This window comes from Scyliorhinus canicula, chromosome 13, assembly GCF_902713615.1.
Source record: "Scyliorhinus canicula chromosome 13, sScyCan1.1, whole genome shotgun sequence".
Taxonomy (NCBI): Eukaryota; Metazoa; Chordata; class Chondrichthyes; order Carcharhiniformes; family Scyliorhinidae; genus Scyliorhinus; species Scyliorhinus canicula.
In genome coordinates this window covers 62007358-62030390 of record NC_052158.1, presented here as the reverse complement: position 1 = coordinate 62030390, position 23033 = coordinate 62007358, and the positions used below count along the sequence as shown (strand labels likewise).

General features: G+C 53.1%; 1 protein-coding gene across 3 annotated transcripts in view; it reads right to left on the bottom strand.

The window, feature by feature from the left end:
* Positions 1 to 23033, bottom strand: part of gpc5b (glypican 5b) — a 687897-nt gene that overhangs the window by 251304 nt on the left and 413560 nt on the right. Inside the window, exon 8 of one of the 3 annotated variants that reach the window (XM_038816039.1) lies at positions 15261 to 15458. The exons of the other annotated variants lie outside the window; for them this stretch is intronic. Within the exon in view, the coding sequence (XP_038671967.1) occupies positions 15324 to 15458 (135 nt within the window). The 3' untranslated portion in view covers positions 15261 to 15323. Of the gene's footprint in view, positions 1 to 15260; positions 15459 to 23033 lie in introns of those variants that run through there. 3 annotated transcript variants of the gene reach the window in all.

Sequence of the window (23033 nt, the reverse complement as noted above, 5' to 3'; positions counted from 1 at the left end):
CTTTGACCAAGATTTTGTCACCTGACCTGATATTTCCTGATGTGGCTCAGTTGGCTAGTGTGCAGGTATTGTTCTTGGAAGGCTCCTGTGAAGCACGTTGGAGTCCTTTATTATTTTAAAGGCACCACACACACATATAATTTGTCGTTGCTGAATAATAAAGTTCTGCCTCTCTGCTCCAGTCCCCACCGCACACCCTTTCCCTCAAACCTCCCCTCTGCTCCCAACTCCCGCTTTGGTGTGGCTCCACGGTTACACCTCTTACTGCCAACCACCCCATAGGTGGGTATCCTTGGATCTTGAGCCAATGGAACATTCCACCGTGGGGAGCATCGCAACTCAGCTGAGACTTGCATGTGCATCTGCACATGCATGGGCTACGGTGCCACGGGCACGGGCCCAGCCCTCCGCTACCCGAGTGGGAACTTTAAAGTGTGCAAGCTTGGACTGAGCGTGCTTGTGGGTTCTACCATGTAGCAATCACAGCTGTGCCACTTCCTCCCCTCACACAGATATTTTACAGCAAGGGAACACTTAGCAGCAGTGAAGAGGTCTAACCTCATTCAATCTTTTGTTCCCACACGTGGTTTTGAAGATTAGTTGATAGCATTCCCACCTCAGAGGCACAAGATTCCAGGTTGAAATTGCACCCCAGGACCTCAGCACAAAATTCCCGGCTGACGCTGTAGCAGTGAAGGAACTGAACGCTGCATTGGCAGAGGCACAAGCCTTTCAGATGGGCCTTTACACCGTGGCCCTGCCTGTTCTCTCAAGTAGTTGTGAGAAGTCCCAAGGCATTATTTGAAGAAGGCTCCAGGAAATTATCCCTTGTGTTCTGGCCTCTATCTCTCAAACAACATTATGAAAACAGATTATTGGGTGATTATCAGGTTGCTATCTGTGAAAGTTTGCTCAGCGCAGTGTGTTTCCAAACACCTCATTGGTTCTAAAGCACTTTGAGACATTAGAAATACAAGACATTGGGCGGGGTTCTGCCGTAATCGACGGGGCAGGCAACTCCGGCGGGAAGGAGTGGCGTGAACCACTCCAGCGTCGGGCCGCCCCATAGGTGGGGAATCCTCCGCACCTTCAGGATCTAGGCTGGCCTCGGAGTGGTTTGCGCCGCGCTGGCCAGCGGGGAAGGTGCTTGGCGCCACGCCAACCGGCACCAAAGAGCCTCCACCGGCCGGCGCGAGTTGGCGCATGCACGGGAGCGCCAGCGTGTGCTGGCGTCATCCCAGCGTATGCGCAGAGGGCTTCATCTCCGCACAGGCAATGGCGGACCGGAACAGCCGCCGGTGCAGAATAATAGAGTGCCCCCACAGCACGGCCTGCCGGCAAATCGGTGGGCCCCGAACGTGGGCCAGGCCACCGTGGGGGCACCTCCCGGGGCCAGATCCCCCAGCGCCCACCCGAGAACCCCGGAGGCCGCCCGCGCCACCAGGTCCCCCCGGTAAGGACCTACTCTAATTTACGCTGGCGGGACCAGCAAAAAAAAGGGTGGCCACTCGGCCCATCACGGGCCAGAGAATCGCCGGGGGGGACAGCTGCCAACCACCACCGACCGGTGCGGCATGATTCCTGCCCCCGCCAAATCCCCGGTGCCGGAGAATTCGGCAACCGGCAGGGGCAGGATTTACACCGCCCCCCCCGTCGATTCTCCGACCCGGCGGGGAGCCGGACAATCCCGCCCTTCAACATCGGGGCGAAGGGCCTGTTCTGTGCTTAATTTCCTATGTTCCATGTTGGTCAGTGTAGGGTCCTGCTGGTCAGTGTCAGGATTCTCCAATCCCGCGACAGAGTGTCCACGCCGTTGTAAACGGCTTTGCCTTTTACGACGGCGTGAATGGGCCGCTCCCACATCTAATTCTGGCCCCTACAAGGGGCCAGCACGACATGGAGCGGTTCGCGCCGCTCGAGCTGCAGATCCCGGCGGGAACTGTGCACCGCGGGATCCGCGCATGCGCAGTTGCGCTGGCGACAATGAGGACATGCGCAGTGGCACCGGCGCCAACACGCTCATGTGCAGTGGTCTCCTTCAACGCGGCGGCCCCGACGCAACATGGCGCAGGACTACAAGGGCCGGCATGTAGGACAGAGGCCGGCCCGCTTATCGATGGGTCCCGGTCCCGATCGTGTGCCAGGCCGCATCAAGCCCCCGTCCCGGGGTCGGACCCCCCTGCCCCCCTCCCGCCTCCCACCCAACCCTTATATGCCGAGGTCCCACCGGTCCAAAGCAGGTTAGAACGGCACCGGCGGGACTCGGGTTTTTTCCTATGGCCGCTCGGCCCATCCGGCCGGCGTTGGGACGGCGTGGCCCGTTCGCGGGGATTCTCTGGCCCGACGCAGGGTTAGGAGAATCGCGCCCAAGATTTCCTGATGGCACAACTGACGCAGCGTACCCACTTGACAGTTCGAAAAGGTCGGAGGATGAAGCCGTGTCCATGAAGAGCTTGTTAATCTCAGCTGAGGGGTTGACAGCGAGTTGTTCTACAATGGGACTAGGCAGGAGGAAAGAAATCAGCCAAGGTGCACAGTCCTTATTGCTCCCTGCCAGATTGGGAGACACTGGCCATGACACTGGAGAGGGATGGTCCTTTGGGGAAAGTGTCAGAGGGCAGATGGTGTACTGCCTTTGCTTCCATTTCAATTGTGGCTTTCATGTTTCCCGAAGTTCTTTGCAGCCAATGCATCACTTTTGAACAAGAGGACACAATGTGGAAGACACGGCAACCAGTTTCTGCACAGCAAGCTCCCTTAAATGTGATTAATCATGGCCAGATAGTCTGATGTTGTGGCAGCACGGTGGTGCAGTGGTTAGCACTGCTGCTTCACGGTGCCACGGACCAGCCTTCGATCCCAGCCCGGATCACTGTCCATGTGGAGTTTGCGCATTCACCGTGTCTGCGTGAGCCTCACCCCACAACCCAAATAAAAAGATGTGCAGGGTGGGTGGATTGGCTATGCTAAATTGCCCCTTAAAAAAGAATTGGATATTCTAAATTTATTTATTTATTTTTAAATTTAGAGTACCCAATTCATTTTTTTCCAATTAAGGGGCAATTTAGCATGCCCAATCCACTAGCCTGCACATCTTTGGGTTGTGGGGGCGAAACCCACGCAAACACGGGAAGAATGTGCAAACTCCATACGGACAGTGACCCAGAGCCGGGATCGAACCTTGGACCTCGACGCCGTGAGGCATCAGGGCTAACCCACTGCGCCACCGTGCTGCCCTATTTAAAAAAAGGTAATCTGATGTCAGTTGAGGGATAAATATCAGCAAGATCATCCCGACTATTCTTCAAATGGGTGCCACTAATCACTAAACCAATACTTAAGGGAAAATGAAGAGAAGGCTGTTAATGCAGCAAGATCCTATCCCAGCCAGCATGGCTCTGCTTGACCAACGTGACCCTACACTGACCAGCATTACCCTGCCTTGACCAACATGACCCTGAACTGACCAGCATGACCCTGAACTGACCAGCATGACCCTGAACTGACCAGCATGACCCTGAACTGACCAGCATAATCCAGCACTAACCAACATGACCCGACACTGACCAGCATGACCCTGCCTTGACCAACATGACCCTGCCTTGACCAGCATGACCCTGAACTGACCAGAATGACCCTGAACTGACCAGAATAATCCAGCACTGACCAACATGACCCGACACTGACCAGCATGACCCTGCCTTGACCAACATGACCCTGCCTTGACCAGCATGACCCTGAACTGACCAGAATGACCCTGAACTGACCAGCATAATCCAGCACTAACCAACATGACCCGACACTGACCAGCATGACCCTGCCTTGACCAACATGACCCTGCCTTGACCAGCATGACCCTGAACTGACCAGCATAATCCAGCACTAACCAACATGACCCGACACTGACCAGCATGACCCTGCCTTGACCAACATGACCCTGCCTTGACCAGCATGACCCTGAACTGACCAGAATGACCCTGAATTGACCAGAATAATCCAGCACTGACCAACATGACCCGACACTGACCAGCATGACCCTGCCTTGACCAACATGACCCTGAACTGACCAGCATAATCCAGCACTGACCGACATGACCCGACACTGACCAGCATGACCCGACACTGACCAGCATGACCCTGCCTTGACCAGCATGACCCGACACTGGCCAGCATGACCCTGCCTTGACCAACATGACCCTGAACTGACCAGCATGACTCTGAACTGACCAGCATAATCCGGCACTGACCAGCATGACCCTGCCTTGACCAGCATGACCCGACACTGACCAGCATGACCCTGCCTTGACCAACATGACCCTGAACTGACCAGCATGACTCTGAACTGACCAGCATAATCCGGCACTGACCAACATGACCCGACATTGACCAGCATGACCCTACACAGACCAGCATGACCCAACACTGACCAGCAGGACCCGACACTGACCAGCATGACCCTACACTGACCAGCATGACCCGACACTGACCAGCAGGACCCGACACTGACCAGCAGGACCCAACACTGACCAGCAGGACCCTACCCCGACCAGCATGACTCTGAACTGACCAGCATGACCCTACACAGACCAGCATGACCCGACACTGACCAGCAGGACCCGACACTGACCAGCATGACCCGACACTGACCAGCATGACCCTACACTGACCAACATGGAATAGAGGAAATTAAGCACAGAACAGGTCCTTCAGCCCACGATGTTGTGCCGAACTTTTGTCCCAGATTAAGAACAAATTAATCTACACCCCATTATTCTACCGTAATCCATGTACCTATCCAATAGCCGCTTGAAGGTCCCTAATGTTTCCGACTCAACTACTTCCACAGGTAGTGCATTCCATGCCCCCACTACTCTCTGGGTAAATAAACTACCTCTGACATCCCCCCTATATCTTCCACCATTCACCTTAAATTTATGTCTCCTTGTAATGGTTTGTTCTACCCGGGAAAAAGTCTCTGACTGTCTACTCTATCTATTCCCCTGATCATCTTATAAACCTCTATCAAGTCTCCCCTCATCCTTCTCCTTTCTAATGAGAAAAGGCCTAGCACCCTCAACTTTTCCTTGTAAGACCTATTCTCCATTCCAGGCAACATCCTGGTAAATCTCCTTTGCACTTTTTCCAAAGCTTCCACATCCTTCCTAAAATGAGGCGACCAGTACTCCAAATGTGGCCTTACCAAGGTTTTGTACAGCTGCATCATCACCTCATGGCTCTTAAATTCAATCCCTCTGCGAATGAACGCTAGCACACCATAGGTCATCTTCACAGCTCTATCTACTTGAGTGGCAACTTTCAAAGATCTATGAACATAGACCCCAAGATCTCTCTGTTCCTTCACATTGCCAAGAACCCTACCGTTAACTCTGCATTCCGCATTCAATTTGTCCTTCCAAAATGGACAACCTCATACTTTTCAGGGTTAAACTCCATCTGCCACTTCTCAGCCCAGCTCTGCATCCTATCTATGTCTCTTTGCAGCCGACAACAGCCCTCCTCACTATCCACAACTCCAGCAATCTTCATATCGTCTGCAAATTTAGTGACCCACCCTTCAACTCCCACATCCAAGTCATTAATGAAAATCAGAAACAGCAGAGGACCCACAACTGATCCCTGCGGTACGCCACTGGTAACTGGGCTCCAGGCTGAATATTTGCCATCCACCACCACTCTCTGCTTCTATCGGTTAGCCAGTTCGTTATCCAACTGGCCAAATTTCCCACCATCCCATGCCTCCTTACTTTCTGCATAAGCCTACCATGGGGAACCTTATCAAATGCCTTACTAAAACCCATGTACACTACATCCACTGCTTTACCGTCATCCACGTGCTTGGTCACCTCCTCATATAATTCAATAAGACTTGTGAGGCAAGACCTACCCTTCACAAATCCGTGCTGACTATCCCTAATCAAGCAGTGTCTTTCCAGATGCTCAGAAATCCTATCCCTCAGTACCCTTTCCATTACTTTGCCTACCACCGAAGTAAGACTAACTGGCCTGTAATTCCCAGGGTTATCCCTATTCCATTTTTTGAACAGGGGCACGACATTCGCCACTCTCCAATCCTCTGGTACCACCCCTGTTGGCAGTGAGGACGAAAAGATCATTGCCAACGGCTCTGCAATTTCACCTCTTGCTTCCCATAGAATCCTTGGATATATCTTGTCAGGCCCGGGGGACGTCTATCGTCAAGTTTTTCAAAATGCCCAATGCATCTTCCTTCCTAACAAGTATCTCCTCGAGCTTACCAGTCTGTTTCACACTGTCCTCTCCAACAATATGGCCCCTCTCATTTGTAAATACTGAAGAAAATTACTCGTTCAAGACCTCTCCTATCTCTTCAGACTCAATACACAATCTCCCGCTACTGTCCTTGATCGGACCTACCCTTGCTCTAGTCATTCTCATATTTCACACATATGTGTAAAAGGCCTTTCCTTGATCCTACCCGCCAAAGATTTTTCATGCCCTCTCTTAGTTCTCCTACTCGCTTTCTTCAGTTCTCTCCTGGCTATCTTGTATCCCTCCAGCGCCCTGTCTGCACCTTGTTTCCTCAGCCTTACATAAGTCTCCTTCTTCCTCTTAACAAGACATTCAACCTCTCTTGTCAACCATGGTTCCCTCACTTGACCATCTCTTCCCTGCCTGACAGGGATATACATAATAAAGGACATGTAGTATCTGTTCCTTGAACAAGTTCCACATTTCAATTGTGTCCTTCCCTGACAGCCCAACTTATGCACTTCAGTTCTTGTCTGACAGCATCGTATTTACCCTTCCCCCAATTATAAACCTTGCCCTGTTGCACGCACCGTTCCATCTCCATTACTAAAGTGAAATTCACAGAATTGTGGTCACTATCTCCAAAATGCTCCCCACTAACAAAGCTATCACTTGCCCTGGTTCATTACCAAGTACCAAATCCAATATGGCCTCCCCTCTGGTCGGACAATCTACATACTGTGTTAGAAAAGCTTCCTGGACACACTGCACAAACACCAGCCCATCCAAACTATTTGATCTAAACAGTTTCCACTCAATATTTGGGAAGTTGAAGTCACCCATGACTACTATCCTGTGACTTCTGCACCTTTCCAAAATCTGTTTCCCAATCTGTTCCTCCACATCTCTGCTGCTATTGGGAGGCCTACAGAAAACTCCCAACAAGGTGACTGCTCCTTTCCTATTTTTGACTCTGCACTGACCAGCATGACCCTACACAGACCAGCATGACCCTGAACTGACCAGCATGACCCTACACAGACCAGCATGACCCTGAACTGACCAGCATGACCCAACACTGACCAGCATGACCCAACACTGACCAGCATGACCCTACACAGACCAGCATGACCCTGAACTGACCAGCATGACCCAACACTGACCAGCATGACCCAATACTGACCAGCATGACCCTACACAGACCAGCATGACCCTGAACTGACCAGCATGACCCAACACTGACCAGCATGACCCTGAACTGACCAGCATGACCCAACACTGACCAGCATTACCCAACACTGACCAGCATGACCCAACACTGACTAGCATGACCCAACACTGACCAACATGACCCAACACTGACCAGCATGACCCAACACTGACCAGCATGACCCAACACTGACCAGCATGACCCTGAACTGACCAGCATGACCCTACACAGACCAGCATGACCCTGAACTGACCAGCATGACCCTGAACTGACCAGCATGACCCTACACAGACCAGCATGACCCTACACAGACCAGCATTACCCTGAACTGACCAGCATGACCCAACACTGACCAGCATGACCCTGAACTGACCAGCATGACCCTACACAGACCAGCATGACCCTGAACTGACCAGCATGACCCTACCCTGACTAGTGTGACCTTCAACTGGCCAGTATGACCCTGAACTGACCAGCATGATTTGACCAGCAAGACCCAACTGGCCAGCATAAAATTACACTAACCAGCATGACCCTCAACTGACCAGCATGACCCTACCCTGAGGAGCCTGACCCTACCCTGACCAGCCTGACCCTACCCTGACCAGCATGACCCTCAACTGACCAGCATGACCCTACCCTGACGAGCCTGACCCTACCCTGACCAGCCTGACCCTACCCTGACCAGCATGACCCTCAACTGACCAGCATGACCGTACCCTGACGAGCCTGACCCTGCCCTGACCAGCCTGACCCTACACTGACCAGCATGACCCTACCCTGACGAGCCTGACCCTGCCCTGACCAGCATGACCCTACACTGACCAGCATGACCCTACACTGACCAGCATTACCCTGAACTGACCAGCATGACCCTACCGTGACCGGCATTACCCTGCCCTGACCAGCATTACCCTGCCCTGACCAGTATGACCCTGAACTGACCAGTATAACCCTGAACTGACCAGCATGATTTGACCAGCAAGATCCAAGTGGCCAGCATAACCTTGCATAGCAACATGATCCTACACTGACCAGCATGACCCAACACTGACCCTGAATTGACCAGCATGGCCTTGCCGTGACCAGCATGGCCCTGCCGTGACCAGGATTGTGTGCAGATTGAGGAAGGATGTTCTTGCTATGGAGAGAGTGCAGCAAAGGTTTACCAGGCTGATTCCTGGGATGGCGGGACTGTCATATGAGGAGAGGCTAAATCAGTTAGGAGTAGATTTGTTGGAATTTAGAAGAGTGAGAGGGGATCTCATCGAAATTCTAACAGGATTAGACAGGGTAGATTCAGAAAGTATGCTCCCAATGGTGGGGGAGTCCAGAACCAGGGGTCACAGTTTGAGGACAAAGGGTAAAATGTTTATGACAGATGAAGAGAAATTTATTCACCCAGAAAGTGGTGAATCTGTGGAATTCGCTACCACAGAAAGCAGTTGAGGGCAAAACATTGTGTAATTTTAAGAAGGAATTTGATATAGCTCTTGGGGCTAAAGGGATCAATGGATATGGGGAAGGCAGGATCAGGGTCTTGAACTTGATGATCGGCGATGTTCATAATGAATGGCGGAGCAGGCTTGAAGTGCTAGTGACAGAACTGCTGCCAATTACAGCTTACCTCGTTTGCCAAAGCTTGTTTGTAATGTAAGACTGTGATCTCCACTCGAAGCAATAAGTGGCTCTCAATCCCATATCTGGGCCAATCGGAAGGAACTACTTTGACCCAGGTTGATTAGCCCTCCTGCTGCTTACTTCTTTGTGAGCAATACTCCTGATCTTAATACTGCCACCCATCATCCCCAGAAAAATGTAGCTGTGCATTTACATGGCTCTTTCATAGAATTTACAGTGCAGAAGGAGGCCGTTCGGCCCATCGAGTCTGCACCGGCTCTTGGAAAGAACACCCCACCCAAGCCCACACTTCCACCCTATCTCCATAACCCAGTAACCCCACTCAACATTTAGGGCAATTTTGGACACTAAGGGCAATTTAGCATGGCCAATCCATGCTAAATTGCACATCTTTGGACTGTGGGAGGAAACCGGAGCACCCGGAGGAAACATCTTTGGACTGTGGGAGGAAACCGGAGCACCCGGAGGAAACTCACGCACACATGGGGAGAACGTGCAGACTCCGCACAGACAGTAACCCAAGCTGGGAATCGAACCTGGGACCCTGGTGCTGTGAAGCAATTGTGCTAACCACTATGCTACCGTGCTTCCTCCAAAATAAATCGCAGCCTCTTTGTCATCTCTCCTTCAAATTGAATGGCCTGTTAAATAGATTGTGTGCTCGTGTTTAAATCTAAATATTTATAAATGCATCATGAATACATTAATAAAATATACAGAGTTGTTGACAGGAGTCAGCTCTAATTAATTTTTGACCAATGTTTTCTGATATTTCGAATGAAGCTAAAATGTCCAATCTTATTTTGATTCATTATTTAAAGGGTGACAATGAATAATGTAAATCAATTCTGCCGCAGATTCTACTGTGGTTGCTTCTGTTTCGCAATGACTAAAAGGGATGGTCCGAAAATAGGTGAATCAAACTATATTTTCTCCGATATAAAGGAGGCAAGGGGCTTCGCTACTTCTCGTGCAACACCTCACGACCTCTAAGCCAGTGCTTGTAGTTAAAGGTGGACCTTACTGGGATAGTTTGGCTGGTGCAGCAGGTTAGTGCACTGTCACTCTCTGCTCCGGGTTTGTATTCAGCCTCCAAGGGTTGTATCTGGGGTGAGTAAGGCCCGCCGTCAATCTAGTTCCCCAACCATTGCTCAGAAATGGTTCGAATTTGGTCAGAGGAACTGGGATGGAATGTAGGTCATGAAACCCATGAAGTGTTGCTGTTTTGACGAGGGCTCATTCTTGCCTCACTTCTTCAGGCATCAAACAACACCAGCTCCATGACTTTCAGGCTCCCTCTGGAGCTCTGTATTCATCTGTTTTGGATGAGAATGTGTCACAGAGAGATAAAGGGCAAGACTTAGAGTAGACACGAGGGGGTTCTCCCTTAGGCTGAAGGAACTGGTGAAAAACCAGGGGCGCGATTCTCCGCAAATGCAGAGAGTCATGAAGGCTGCGGTGAAACTGGCCGTGTTTCACGGCAGCCTCCGCGCCCCCTCCCGGGACCCGATTCTGCTCCCCGGTCGGGGCTAGCAGCGGGGCCCCGTGAACCACGGCATTACAGGCTTAGCGAACTTCGTTAAGCCCGCGCGCCAAGGGTAACGGCGGCTGACGTGCACGATGACGTCAGCCGCGCATGCGCGGATTGGACGGCTCTAACCCGCGCATGCGGTGGTGCAGCCGTGCCAATCGGTGCCATGGTTCTCCAGAACGGCACTTTGCGGCTGTTTTCACGAACGGTGGGCAAAATTTTCCGACCCCCAGCAGGGTCGGAGAATCGCCTGGGGGCGCCTAAAATCCCGCCCCCGCCGTGGCAGAGATTCTCCGCCACCCGGGAAGTGGCGGCGGCGGAATCTCGCCACTCCGATCGGAGAGGCCCCTGCGGTGATTCTCCGGCCCGGATGGGCCGAAGTCCCGCCGCTGGGAGGCCTCTCCCGCCGCCGAGGTTTAAACCACCTCTGGAACAGCGGGCTCAGCGGCGCGAGCAGGCCCCCGGGGTCCTGGGGGGGCAGGGGCGATCGAACCCCGGGGGGTGCCCCCACGGTGGCCTGGCCCATGATCGGGGCCCCCCGCTCAGACTCCGGGCCAGTGCCCTGGTTGCACTGTGTTCTTCCGCGGCCGCCACGGCCTCCGCCATGGCAGAGGCGGAAGAGAACCCCACATCGCGCATGCGCCGGCAGTGACGTTAGCGGCTAGCTGCCGCTGACGTCACTGCCGGCGCATGCACGGACCGGCGAAAGCCTTTCAGCCAGCCCCGCTGCCGGGGGCGCCGGATTTTTGTGCCGGTCTTCTGGTGGCAACCGCTCCGGCACGGGGCTGGCCCCCAAAGGTGGGGAGAATTCCCCACCTTTGGGGAGGCGTGACCCCTGAGTGGTTGGCGCCACTCCCCTACTCCGGGACCCTCCGTCACGCAGGGTAGGGGAGAATGCTGCCCGGTGAGAGCAGGTGTGTTTGCGTTCGTGAAAACGGCCGTAAAGGCCTGGTGACTCGGCCCATCGGATAGGGGAGAATCGCTGTTCGCCGTAAAAAAATGGCGAGCAGCGATTCGTGTCATGGGGCGGCCATGGAGGGGGAAGAATAGCGGGAGGTCGGGAAAAATGTCGGGAAAAATGTCGGGAAGGCCCTCCCGCTATTCTCCGACCCGTCGTGGGGTGTGGAGAATCGCGCCCCTGCTTCTCTTCTGTTGGAGAAGAACGCGCTAAGTGGCAACCAGGTATCAAGCAGGGCAATGGCAGTCATTCCACAGGATCAAGAACCCTAGAGGCATAGGTCCCACCCATCAAGAGTGGCCAGCCAATCAGAGGTCGTCAGCTCTTTATTGCTTGGCAGCACCAACGGGAGGGCGGTGGCTGGTACCTGTAATGCCCCCATTCAAGGTCCAGGTTTGCCGCGGGTCCTTGGACCTGACTCAATGATAGAAGAAGATGAGATGCTGTTCCTTCAGTTCGCCCGTTCGAGAATTACTATTTTTATTTCGGATTTCCAGCATCTGCGAATTTTGCCTTTATTTTGGTACGACATAATAATCCGATATGTAGGCTACACACGCATATTGGACTTGAAACATTAACTCTGTTTCGCTCCCCACAGACGCTGCCAGACTTGCTGAGCTTAACCAGCATTTTCTGTTCCTATTTCAGATTCCAACATCTGCAATAAATATCCTGCTTTGATTTTAATGCACCTGTCGGGCTTTATGAAGACAGTCACAGCTTTTGGTGTGTCTTTGATGATCCCAGATCATGAATCGTCGGGGTTTATTTACAACAGTGTCACTGTTTGGCCACGTTGGCAGGGGGGGGGGGGGGGGGGGGGGCAGGGGAGCAGGAGCAAAATTGTGACAGCCAGGATATTGGCTGAGGATCTCAGTTGAATTGGGGTGATGGTGGAGGAGTGTGACGGTACATAGGGAGGGATGAGCGGCAGCGGCCTACAGTGCTTTGTTCTAAAATTTACCTTTTGGGTGACGACCTCCAGCAGTCTCTAGAAGGACAACTGGTCGTGTGACTTGCAGCCCACGTCACCCTTAAGGCAACAGGCCTGACCTCCTTGGTCCTACATAACCCTACTTTTGGTTTGGGCTTTAAATACAGGCCCATTTGTAGGAGCCCATAGCGCCTGTTTTACGATGCCCTTGAGGGTACCTCTTGCAGTACAACCAATGACAGTGAATGCGTGTCCGACGCTCTTGGCGATGTGTCTGGTTGACCCCCCAAAATTCTCTTCATAGCTGCTTTGCAGTCCAATTTCCAGGTCCACAAATTGCAGAGCTGGGATTTGAGCTCATGGTTGTTAGTCCAGTATCATTCACCGTATTCATTCACAGTGAGAAGGGTTCAGCCCAATGGCATTCTATACAATAGGGGTGAATGGGAAAGGGCTTAGTCTATTGAAACACTACACAATGGGACTGAAAGGAGAGCATTGGGTTCTTTACAACTCTATACAATGTGGTTGGATTTGATTGGTGGGACTAGGAACTCCTTATAGTCTGCATTCTCATGTCAGGACAGTTGCTTTAAATGAATTTTATGCCCCTTGCCTGGCCTTTTCCTTTTCTGAAATGTTCTTGTTCAATTGCAGTTCAGCTGGTAAGAAATAAAATGGTTGACCTTGTGTCTGCAGTAACCTCACAGCGGATTACCAAACCGGACACATTATCAATTAGTTATAAATATCAAACCAAGCATATCTTCAGGGGACGATGATATCAAACAGAATTGCACTTAAAACATCTTTTCAGGAGAGGTAATATTTGCATATTCATGCTCTTTGCTGCATGAATCATGAAACAGGGGCTCATTGATGCTGAATGGCCCTGCAGTTATGTATAAAACACAACCATTGTTTATCATTCCTTTGCAGTATTCTTATTTAATCTTGTTTGTTTTAAATGAAAGAAGATTGGTATTGAAATCAAGAAAGCTTTACAAGAAGTCTTACGCAATGAGCGGTTAGGATTTGGAATGTACTGCTGAGTAGGGTGATAGGTACAGATTCGATATAGCCTTCAATGTGAATTGCATAAATACCAGATGGAAAATGCAGGGATATGGGAAAAGATGGCCAACAGGATTACACTCTGAAAAAAAGGTGGCGCAGATTCAATGAATAATAGAATCCCTACAGTGCAGAAGAATGCCGTTCGGCCCTTCGAGTCTGCACTGACCCTCTGAAAGAGCACCCTGCCCAGGCCCACTCTCCTGTCTTATCACTGTAACCCCACCTAACCGTTGGACACAAAGGGGTCATTGATCATAGCTAATCTACCTAAGCAGCACATCTTTGGGCTGTGGGAGGAAACTGGAGCACCCGGAGGAAACCCATGTAGACACGGGGGGGAAAGTCCAAACGTCACACAGGCAGTCACCCAAGGCTGGAATTGAACCCGGGACCCTGGGGCTGTGAGGCAGCAGAGCCAACCACTGTGCCACTGTGCTTCCCCAATGGGCTGAACAGCCTCCTTCTGAGGCAAGGTTCAGTCTCTGATTCCTGGTTATCTGTGGCAGATGGAACCCTCAAATCTGACTCAGTGCCCATGGTCGTAAAGGTGACAGGAAGGTGTGGGGTAAAGGGTGAGAAAAGTGGTGGAAGATTAGCCAAGCTTCCTGATCCCGACTGCTGTCCACTTCCTGGACTATGTGGAAGAAGGAAACAGGATTCAAACTCCCAGGAATTGCAGATAACTGAGAGGTGATCTTACTGATTTTGAGGGGGTTTAACAAGGTGGATACTGAGCAGATGTTTCTATAACGAAGGGGCAAAGTTTCAAAATAAGGAGTCTCCAACGAGATAAGAAGGAATTTCTTCTCTCAGAGGGTATTTGGAATTCTCTTCATCCCGACAGTAGTGGAGGATGGGTCATTTTTTTTTAGCGTATCATCCCCCTGGGGAGTAGTGGGGAATAGTGGTGGAAGGAATCCCGAGCTATCAGCCCGTTGAACCACATTGTGAACACTCCATAAGTGGCCAACAAGACCTGGCATTGCACTTGAACCCGGAGCTTTAGTCCAGAGGTATGGATGCTACCACTGTGGCACAAGACCTCGTATAATGTTGGGGCATTGAATTTATTCAAGGCTGAGTGAGGTTTTTGATTGACAAGGGAGTCAAGAGTCACAGGCAAGGGCAGGCAGGAAATTAGAGTTAGGTCCACATCAGATCAGCCATGGTAATAATGACTGTGCAGCGACGGCAGCAGAGCGCAGGGCAGGACGAGCAGCAGCCCGGACCAAAGCGGGGACCGAGCCAGCAGGAACGACCAACTACCCCCCCCACCCACAACAGGAGTGTGCAGGGTAAGACGAGTGGCGGCCCAGACCAAGGCAGGGGCCAAAGGTGGGGCCGAGCCAGTAGCAGGGACCAAGCCACAGCAAGGTCCGACACCACTCCCCCCCCCCCCCCCCCCGCCCCGTTCCCGGTGGCGACCATTGAAGTGTTCGGCACTGTGGACTTGTGAAGCAGACATATGCCACCAACACTGAAGATGGTTCAACACTATTTTATTAACTACTTATAAAATAATAGACATACGATAACTGTGGGTTTACACGATGCTAGTTTAACTAGAGACCTGTGCCTGTCCGAACCAGTTGAATCTCTCAGCACGTGGTGTGAGTCTGTGCTGTACTTGATGAGTTCTTGTGCTTCTGAGAGGCAGCATCCAGAATGAGCGGGAAAAGTGATGCCCTCTAACTGCGGTGTCTGTGCATGTTGATTGGTCCTAGTGTATGTCCATCAGTATGTGTCTGCACCATGATATACTGGTGGATATTATGACAACCACCACAAGGCAGGAACAAAGAGGGACATTCGGCCCAGCCAGAAGCCTCTCTCTTTCTCTCTCTCTCTCTTGACCCTGGGTGAGTGAGGGAAAAGAAAAAAAGAACTTACTCTTTTTCAAAAAAATGCTTTGAAAAGAAAACTTTTAAAGAGAAATAAATTTTTTCACATCTTTAAAAAAAAACAGATTCTCTTGAAAAGAATTTTTTAACAAAAAAAGTGGTAAAGGAGAGAAAGGAGGGGGAAAGAAAAGGGGGGGGAATAAAGGTGAAAAAGAAGGTAAAAAAGGGAGGTGGGATAAAAAAGGGTAAACAAAATGCCAGACGGGGGCCAAAGCAGAGGGAGACGGGGCACCAAAAGCAGACGGGGCAATGTGCGAGCCTGTTCAGACGAGCTAATCAGCGCACAAAGCGGTGGAATGGAAGGTTCGCCGCAACAAAAAAAACTGGGCAGACAGAAGCATTTTCCCCCTGGGCGAGGGGGGAACTGGAACTGGAACGCAGCCTTTGCCGAGGCGCTGAGGAAACATCAGCAGGAAAACAAGGCAGAGGCCAGACCAGACATGGAAGCTGCAGTGCAGGCAGCAATGGCCAAGGCTCTGACGGAGGTGCAGCTCGCCCTGGTCAGAGCAGAGGAGAAACTGGAAGCCCAAGAGGAGAAACTCGAAGCCCAAGAGGCGACCATTAAGGAGCTGGAAAAAGACACGACTGACATGAGCGACTAGATCATGGCCCTGGAGAAGGAGGTGGCGAGCCTGGGCACAACACAGGGGGAGCCTGAAGGGCAGAGTGGACGATCAGGAAAACCGCTCAAGGAGGCAAAATGTCAGGACAGTGGGACTACCAGAGGGGATTGAGGGTAGAAACCCCACGACATACGTGGCCGAGATGCTGGGCAACTTAGTGAGGAGGAAAACTTTCCCCAACCCACCAGAAATGGACAGAGCGCACCGGTCGCTGCGCCCGAAGCCCAAAGCAGGAGACCATCCGAGAGCAGTTATAGCTAAAATACACCAGTACCAAGACGGAAACAATCCTGCACTGGGCCAGGAAAAACAGAACCTGCAAATGGCAAGGACACTCCATTAGAATTTACAAGGACATTGGGGCAGACCTAGCCAGGTGATGGGCCGAATTCAATAGAGCGAAAGCAGCTCTTCGCAAGAACGAAGTGCGTTTTGGTATGCTGTGCCCAGCGAAACTCTGGGTCACATACCAAGAAAGAGAGTACTTCTTCACAGTCCCCGCCGAAGCAAACAAGTTTGTCGAGGAACACGGGCCGGAAACCAACAGCTAGGGTAGAAATAAGGGGCCCCTGACAAGGGGCAACAACTCGCCAGCCCCCCCCCCCCTCCCCACGCCCCACCCCCGCCACAGCGAGCGCATCCCGAACAAAAATCAAACCACTGCCCGAGGGACCGCTTCACGTGGGAGACCAGGCCCCAGCACGAGGGAATGAGAGTAGTGGAGAAGGGAGAGCAAGCAAGAGGAGTGCAGGGTAGGATGGGGGAAGAGTGGGCAGAAAACCGCAGAGGCCGGGCAGGGGAGAAGCGAGACAGTAACTCCCGAGAGGGGGGCCACCGCACGAGCAGGAAAGCTAGCGCCGGGGGCATGCAACAAAGCAGGGCCCCAGCGCGCCCCCAACGGGGGGCGAAGGCGCCAGGCAGGGGGTGGGGGGATCACTCAACAGAGGCGGGAGAGCAAACGGGGAAAGGAACAGGGGAAAGAGGGACAAAGGAGGGGTATACGGGAGAGGGGGGAAAAAGGGGGGGAAGGGAGAGGACCGGGGGTGGGGGGGGGGGGGGTAGGGGGGGGGGTACAGGGTGGGAGAGACCAGGGAGGGGGGACACAGGGAAGGAGGGACAAACAAGGCCAGAACAGGAATAGCAATAGGGCTACAAAGTGCCACAACCAAGGGCTTGAAACAAGGAATAGCTGCAAGCACCCACCCAGTACGGTCTCTGGGCGAAGGGAGACCCCAGAATGCAGGGGACTACCCGCATGGCGGACGCACAGTTGGCGGCCATGCCGGATGCCCCCTGGCCAAAGGGAAACCCCAGAGCGCAGGGACCCGACCGCATGGAGAGAGCAGTGACAGCGGCCATCCTGGACGGCCCCCTAACAAAGGGAAACCCTGGAGGGCAGGGGCGCATCTAAGTATGGTTAATCCCACAGGAGCGAGGGGACAGAAGCCCGGAACGTAAGGGGACTCAACGGCCCAGTGAAAAGATCCAGAGTCCTCACCCACCTAAACAATATGAAGGCCGATGTAGTCTTCATCCAAGAGACACACCTGAGAGAGGACTGACTGCGGGTAAGAAAGGGCTGGGTGGGACAAGCCTACCATTCCTGCTATAGGACAAGGGCCAGGGGGTGGCAATACTGATCAGCAAGAGGACGGTGTTTATAGTGACAAAGATGGTTACGGACCCAGGGGGACGGTACGTCATGGTCAGCGAGACCCTGGATGGGGCACCAGTAGTACTAGTTAACGTGTATGCACCCAACTGGGACGACACGAGCTTCATCAAGAAGACCGTGGCAGAAATCCCTGAAATAGCGACGCATCGACTAATCATGGGGGGGAGGGGGGGGGGGGGGGGGGGGGGGTCTTGAACTGTGTACAGGATCCAATGACAGACAGATCAAACCCCAAAACGGGGAAAACCTCAAGCATGACAAGGGAATTCAGTCACTTTATGGAGCACATGGGAGCGGGTGGACCCCTGGAGGTTCACCCACCCAGGAGAGAGGAATTCTCCTTCTTCTCCCCAGTATACAACGTATACACCAGAATTGACTTCTTTGTGGTAGGGAAAATGGTGCTTCCGGATAGACAAAGTGGAATACTCCATAATTGTGATATCAGGCCATGCTCCACATTACATGGACATGAGGCTGGAGACGGGCAGGGCCCAATGCCCCACATGGAGGCTGGACATTGCCCTACTAGCTGACAAGGCCCTCAACGAAAAGATATCGCGGGCCATAGCAGAGTACGCGGAGAACAATCAGAACGGGTTGGTCTCACCCTCCAAGTTCTGGGAAGCACTAAGAGGGGAAATCATCGCTTTCAAAGCGCAAAGAGATAGGTAGGAAAGGCCGGCACGGTCGACTCCATACTGGAGATAGACCGTAAATACTCCGAGGCCATAGAGGTCAGCCGTAGAGCACCTGGTGGAGAGGAAAGAGCTACAAAGGAACTTTGACCTGCTCTCCACCAGGAAAGCAGTGCACCAACTCCGCCAGGCACGTGAGACCCTATACGAACACGAACACAAAGCCAGCCGCCTGTTGGCACACCAGCTGAGAAAGCAGGCAGCCACCAGAGAAATTGCACAAATCAGGGATACCAGAGGCACGTTAGAAACAGAACCAGAAAAGATCAACAAGACCTTCAAGGCCTTCTACCAAAGGCTGTACACCTCAGAGCCCCCAATGGGGGAGTCCGGGATGAAACGGTTCCTTGATGGACTGGACATACCAGTCATGGGGGAGGGCAAAAAACAGGGCTTGGAAGCACCACTAGCACTGGGAGAGATCATGGACAGCATTAGCTCCATGCAGACGGGGAAGGCGCCGGGACCGGACGGATTCCCGGCGGACTTCTACAAAACATTTGCGACAGCACAGGCCCCGCACCTGCGGGATATGTTCACAGACACGCTGGCCAAGGGTACACTGCTACCCACGCTAGCACAGGCCTCAATCTCGCTGATACCTAAGAAAGACAAAGACCCAGCGGAATGTGGGTCATACAGACCCATCTCACTGCTGAAAGCAGATGCCAAAATGATGGCCAAAATCCGAGCCAAAAGGCGAGAGGACCGCGTACCAGAGGTGGTCGCAGAGGACCAGATGGGCTTTGTCAAAGGTAGACAGCTTACCTCGAACATCAGGCGCCTGCTGAACATGATGATGACCCCCTCCGGGGAGAGAACAGCAGAAGTGATCGTCTCCCTCGCACAGAAAAGGCGTTCAATAGTGGGGTAGTCACCACTGATGTATATATTGTATATAGAGGATGTTGATGTAAGTGCTTTATGGTAAGGCCCTGTACGACAGGTATGGGGGTAGTTCCCTGCCTGCAGGCTCCCCCCAGTAGGCAGAGTATAAATATGTGTGCTCCCCATACAGCAGCCATTTCGCCAGCTGCTGCAGGAGGCCACACATCTTAGTGTAATAAAGCCTCGATTGCATCCAACTCTCGTCTTTGTGTAATTGATCGTGCATCAATTTATTATACAAGTTTTCAGAAGGTGGACCTCCGCATCAAGCCGAATCGCCTGCAGCTGGATCCGCAATCAGACAATGCCAAAAATAACTTTCAACATTGGCTAGCCTGTTTTGAAGCGTACATCGAATCTGGCCAGACCCAATCCCAGAAGCACAGAAGATCCAGATCCTTTACACGCGGCTGAGCTCAAACGTCTTTCCACTTATCCAGGATGCGCCGACCTACGTAGAAGCCATGGCGCTACTGAAAGAAACTATGCTCAGCGGCCTAACACACTCTACGCCAGGCACCTCCTCTCCACGTGTCGGCAACTTCCTGGTGAGTCCGTGGAAGATTTCTGGCGTGCCCTGGTTTCCCTAGTTAAAGACTGTGACTGTCAGGCCATGTTGGCCATGGAACACTCGAACCTGCTCATGAGAGATGCATTTCTTACGGGCATAGGGTCCGATAGGATCCGCCAGCGCCTCTCAGAAGGGGCCACGCTCGACCTCGCGGAAACCAAAAAGCCAGCGCTCTCACTTACGGTTGCTTCACGCAACATCCAGGCCTACGCCCCCGACCGCGCGGCCCACCCCCCCTGTGCATCGTGGACTCCGCAGACGGCCGCTCCATCGTGGACCCCATCAGCCACCGCCCTCAGCTAACCCCATGCCTGTGCCTCGCGGCAGCCAACCAACCCCCGGGGGACCCAAACACCCCCAACAGCGCTGCCCGGCCTGGAATGCCCTCTGCAAGGCCTGTGGCAAGAAGGGATACTTCGCTGCGGTGTGCCAGGCTTGCTCAATTGCCGCTATTGTTCCGGTACCTCCCACATGCAGCCAGTGGGCGTCGCCATCTTGCCCGACTCGAAACGCGTGCGGCACAACGGCCGCCGCCATCTTGTTTTCCCCGCGACATGTGCAGCCAATGGGCGCCGCCACCTTACCCGACCCAGGACCCATGCCCCCCCGGGCACTTCACCCGGCCACTTGTCACCTGCAACCGTCGATGACAAGCCGTGTCTCGCCTCGGTCACGATTAACCAATCTCGTCCACAGAACCTTGCAACTGCTTCAACCAAAGTGAAGGTCGATGGGCACGAGATCTCCTGCCGACTGGGCTCCGGGAGCACGGAGAGCTTCATTCACCCCGATACGGTAAGGCGCTGTTCCCTCGCGGTACACCCCGCTAACCAGAGAATCTCCCTGGCCTCCGGGTCCCACTCCATGGCGATCTGCCTTGCCACTCGCACTGTCCAAGGCATGGAGTTCAGCGGTTCTCAACCTCTGCGCAGCCCTGCTACTCGGCCTGGACATCCAGTGCAACCTCCAGAGCCTAACACTGTATTTCGGCGGGCCCCTACCACCCCTTACTGTGTGTGGCCTCGCGACCCTAAAAGTCGGTCTACCTTCCTTATTTGCAAACCTAACCCCGGATTGCAAACCCGTCGCCACCAGGAGCAGACGGTACAGCGCGCAGAACAGGACCTTCATCAGGTCTGAGGTCCAGCGACTGCTTCGGGAAGGCAACATCGAGGCCAGCAACAGCCCCTGGAGAGCCCAAGTGGTAGTGGTGAAAACTGGGGAGAAACACAGGATGGTCGTGGACTACAGTCAGACCATCAATCGGTACATGCAGCTCGCGCGTACCCCTTCCCACGCATATCTTATATGGTCAATCAGATTGCACAGTACCGGGTCTGCTCAACTGTGGACCTGAAATCTGCCTACCACCAGCTCCCCATCCTTAAGGCGGACCGCCCATACACTGCGGTCGAGGCAGATGGCTGCCTTTACCACTTTCTTCGGGTTCCCTTTGGCGTCACCAATGGGGTCTCGGTCTTCCAACGGGAGGTGGACCGAATGGTTGACCGGTACAGACCACGGGCCACGTTCCCGTACCTGGACAATGTCACCATCTGTGGCCACGATCAGCATGACCATGACGCCAACCTTGCTGTTAAACATGAAGGCAACCGACCATTGGTCAGTGAGTAGAGTGAATCTCCTGTCGGCCAGGTGATGCTGGCAATGTCGCACAGCTTGCACAATGGGCTTCCTTTTTGACAGAGGAGTGCCGAATTTTGGAGGCATGGAGGGTGCAGGAAAAGAAAGCCACGGGTCTGCCCGCCTGGTTGAGGGTGGTGGCCAGAGCGACGTCCGATGCATCACTCTCCACCTGGAAGGGGTGGCACTCGTCGACCGCGTGGATCGTGGCCTTGCGATGTCCGCCTTGATGTGGTTGAAGGGCCGGCGGGCCTCAGCCGTCAGGGGAAAAACTGTGGACTTGATAAGTGGGCGGGCCTTGTCCGCATAATTAGGGACCCACTGGGCGTAATATGAGAAAAAAACCTAGGCATCGTTTCAGGACCTTGGGGAAGTGGGGGAGAGGGAGTTCCAGGAGGAGGCACATGCGGTCGGGGTCAGGTACTAGGACTCCATTTTCCACTACGTCTCCAAGGATGGTTAAGGGTTGGTGCGGAACACCCATTTCTCCTTATTGTAGGTGAGGTTAAGGGGTTTAGCGGTATGGAGGAATTTTTGGAGGTTCGCGTCATGGTCCTGCTGATCGTGGCCGCAGATGGTGAGGTTATCTAGGTACGAGAAGGTGGCCCGCAGCCTGTACTGGTCAACCATTCGGTCCATCTCTCACTGGAAGACCGAGACCCCATTGGTGACGCCGAACGGAACTCTAAGAAAGTGATAGAGGCGGCCATCTGCTTTGAACGCAGTGTATTGGCGGTCCTCCGGGCGGATGGGGAGCTGGTGGTAGGCGGACTTCAAGTCAACTGTGGAGAAGACTCGATACTGCGCAATCTGATTGACCATGTTAGATATGCGTGTGAGGGGGTAGGCGTCGAGCTGTGTGTACCAATTGATGGTCTGACTGTAGTCAATGATCATCCTATGCTTCTCCCCAGTCTTCACTACCATCACTTGAGCTCTTCAGGGGCTGTTACTGCCCTCAATAATCCCCTCCCGCAGAAGTCATTGGACCTCTGACTTGATAAAGGTCCTGTCCTGGGCACTGTACCGCCTGCTCCTAGTGGTGACGGGCTTGCAGTCCGGGGTGAGATTTGGAAAAAGTGAAGGCGGATCGACCTTAAGGGTCGTGAAGCCGGAGACGGTAAGTGTGGGGCAGGGGTCCGCCGAATTTCAGAGTAAGGCTTTGGAGGTGGCATTGAAAATCGAGACAACCTAGTAACAGGGCAGCGCAGAGATGGGGGAGGATGTAAAGGCTGAAGTTGCTGAACTCTACGCCCTGAACGGTGAGGGTCGCAACGTTGTACCCCCGGATTTGCACGGAATGGGATCTGGAGGCCAGGGAGATTTGCTGGGTGAAGGGGAGTACTGGGAGGAAGCAGCGCCTTATGTAGCAGGGTGGATGAAACTCTCTGTGCTCCCGGAGTCAAAGAGGCAGGTCGCCTCGTGCCCGT